Source organism: Crocodylus porosus, unplaced genomic scaffold, assembly GCF_001723895.1.
Source record: "Crocodylus porosus isolate Cpor-Errol unplaced genomic scaffold, CroPor_comp1, whole genome shotgun sequence".
NCBI lineage: Eukaryota > Metazoa > Chordata > Crocodylia > Crocodylidae > Crocodylus > Crocodylus porosus.
In genome coordinates this window covers 87,405,930-87,407,585 of record NW_017728906.1, presented here as the reverse complement: position 1 = coordinate 87,407,585, position 1,656 = coordinate 87,405,930, and the positions used below count along the sequence as shown (strand labels likewise).

Sequence of the window (1,656 nt, the reverse complement as noted above, 5' to 3'; positions counted from 1 at the left end):
GGGGGATTTAATAGCAGCCTTCACCTACCTGAAGGATGGTTACAAAGAGGATAGAGCTATACTGTCCTCAGTGGTGACAGATGACAGAACAAGGAGCAGTCTCAAGCTGCAGACAGGGGAGGTTTAGGTTGGATATTAGGAAAAACTCTCTCACTAGGAGGGTGTTGAAGCACTGCAACAGGCTACCTAAAGGGGTGGTGGAATCTCCGTCCTTGGTGGTTGTAAGAACTGGCTTGACAAAGCCCAAGCTACAACAGTCTAATTTGGGACCCTCTGCTCTAAGCAAGGGCTGGACTAGAACACACTTCCCAGGGCCCTTCCAGCCCCTATGTGCTATCATCCTGTGTCTCCACTGAACGCACTGCCTTCTTTTATTGCACGAGTTATATTTCCCTTCCTAGGTGCATCTGAGCCTCTCTCAACCTAACAAAATCCCCTGAACAGCTCAGTACCTACAGCATCCTTATGCTCTTGCTCGGCGCCGCCCCCCAGCCATACTGCAATGCCTCTCTGTACAAGCCAGCCGCACTGAGCATGCGCCAATCCTCTACCTCTTCATAGGAGGTTTACCGGTCGAGCTGGCTTAGCCTGCACTACGCATGCGCCCTCCCTCTCGTTTGTGTCGCTTTCTCTTTCCCCCCCAAAGCCTCTGAAGCCTGACTCCTCGTGCGCATGCGCTGCTCCCCGCAGCCGCCGCTGCCACTGCCAGCTTCCCCGTGCAGTCCCCGCCCGGAGGATGGGGGCTACCGGACCGCCGGGCGAGGAGACTCGTCATCGCCCGGGGCCCTTCGTGCGGTGCCTGTACTTCGTGGGTTTCCTGGTGAGCGGGGACGCGGATACTGGGACGGGGGGCACTGCGGTTGGCTCCGCCCCCTCCGTGACGCACCGCGGGGGAGAAAGCTGTTGGCGCTGTCGGGATGGGGGCGGGGATGCGAGTCACGTGACTTTCTCTACCTCCCTAAGCGGGGACACCGCGGACGGCAGGGTGATAATGATGTGACATGGGTGGTGGAGCGCATGCGCCATGCCCTCGCTACGAAGCACTGGCGGGGGAAAGGGGGGAGCAAAGAGCTGGTCATCTCTAAGGTGACCCCCTTGGAACGTGCAGCCGGTGACCTCAGAGCGGCGCGGTGCTGAGAACTCCGCCCTTAAAGGGACCGCGCAGGGAGGATGAGCCCTGTTGGGGCGTCTTGCTCCTCCCCCTCCTTGCCAAGGATCTTACTCCGGGAGGTTTCAGGGCCCTTCAAGGCTGAGCGAGGTCACTTCTGTGGCCCAATCCCAAGCATTTGAATAGATGTATATATGTGTATATAAAAATATAATTATGATACTTAGTATATCAATATATAATATTTAACATTTATAATATTGTATAAATAAATATCAATATACTATTAATACATTTATTACTAATTGTATATTAATTTTATGGTAATTTTAATATTTGAAAACATTGATAAAATAATATTTTACTATTATAAAAATTATATATACATAACTATATAGATTTAAATAAGAAAGGTTAAGTTTTTCACATTCTGGATGCATAGTATTTAAGAACAATACCAAAAATCATGAGAGTTGGCAAAACCTGGCATGCGGTGCCACCCATGGCTCTGGGGATTTGACAGCAGAGGAGAGACAACGCCCATGCGC

The 1,656-nt window shown here is 51.3% G+C and overlaps 1 protein-coding gene across 2 annotated transcripts in view; it reads left to right on the top strand.

The window, feature by feature from the left end:
* Nucleotides 1-661: 661 nt before the first annotated feature.
* The window catches only part of MFSD9 (major facilitator superfamily domain containing 9), an 11,956-nt gene continuing 10,961 nt past the window's right edge, over nt 662-1,656 (top strand). For both annotated transcript variants that reach the window (XM_019529569.1, XM_019529567.1), the window contains exon 1: nt 662-820. In XM_019529569.1, coding sequence (XP_019385114.1) covers nt 737-820 — 84 coding nt within the window. In that variant the 5' untranslated portion in view covers nt 662-736. The remainder of the gene's footprint in view (nt 821-1,656) is intronic.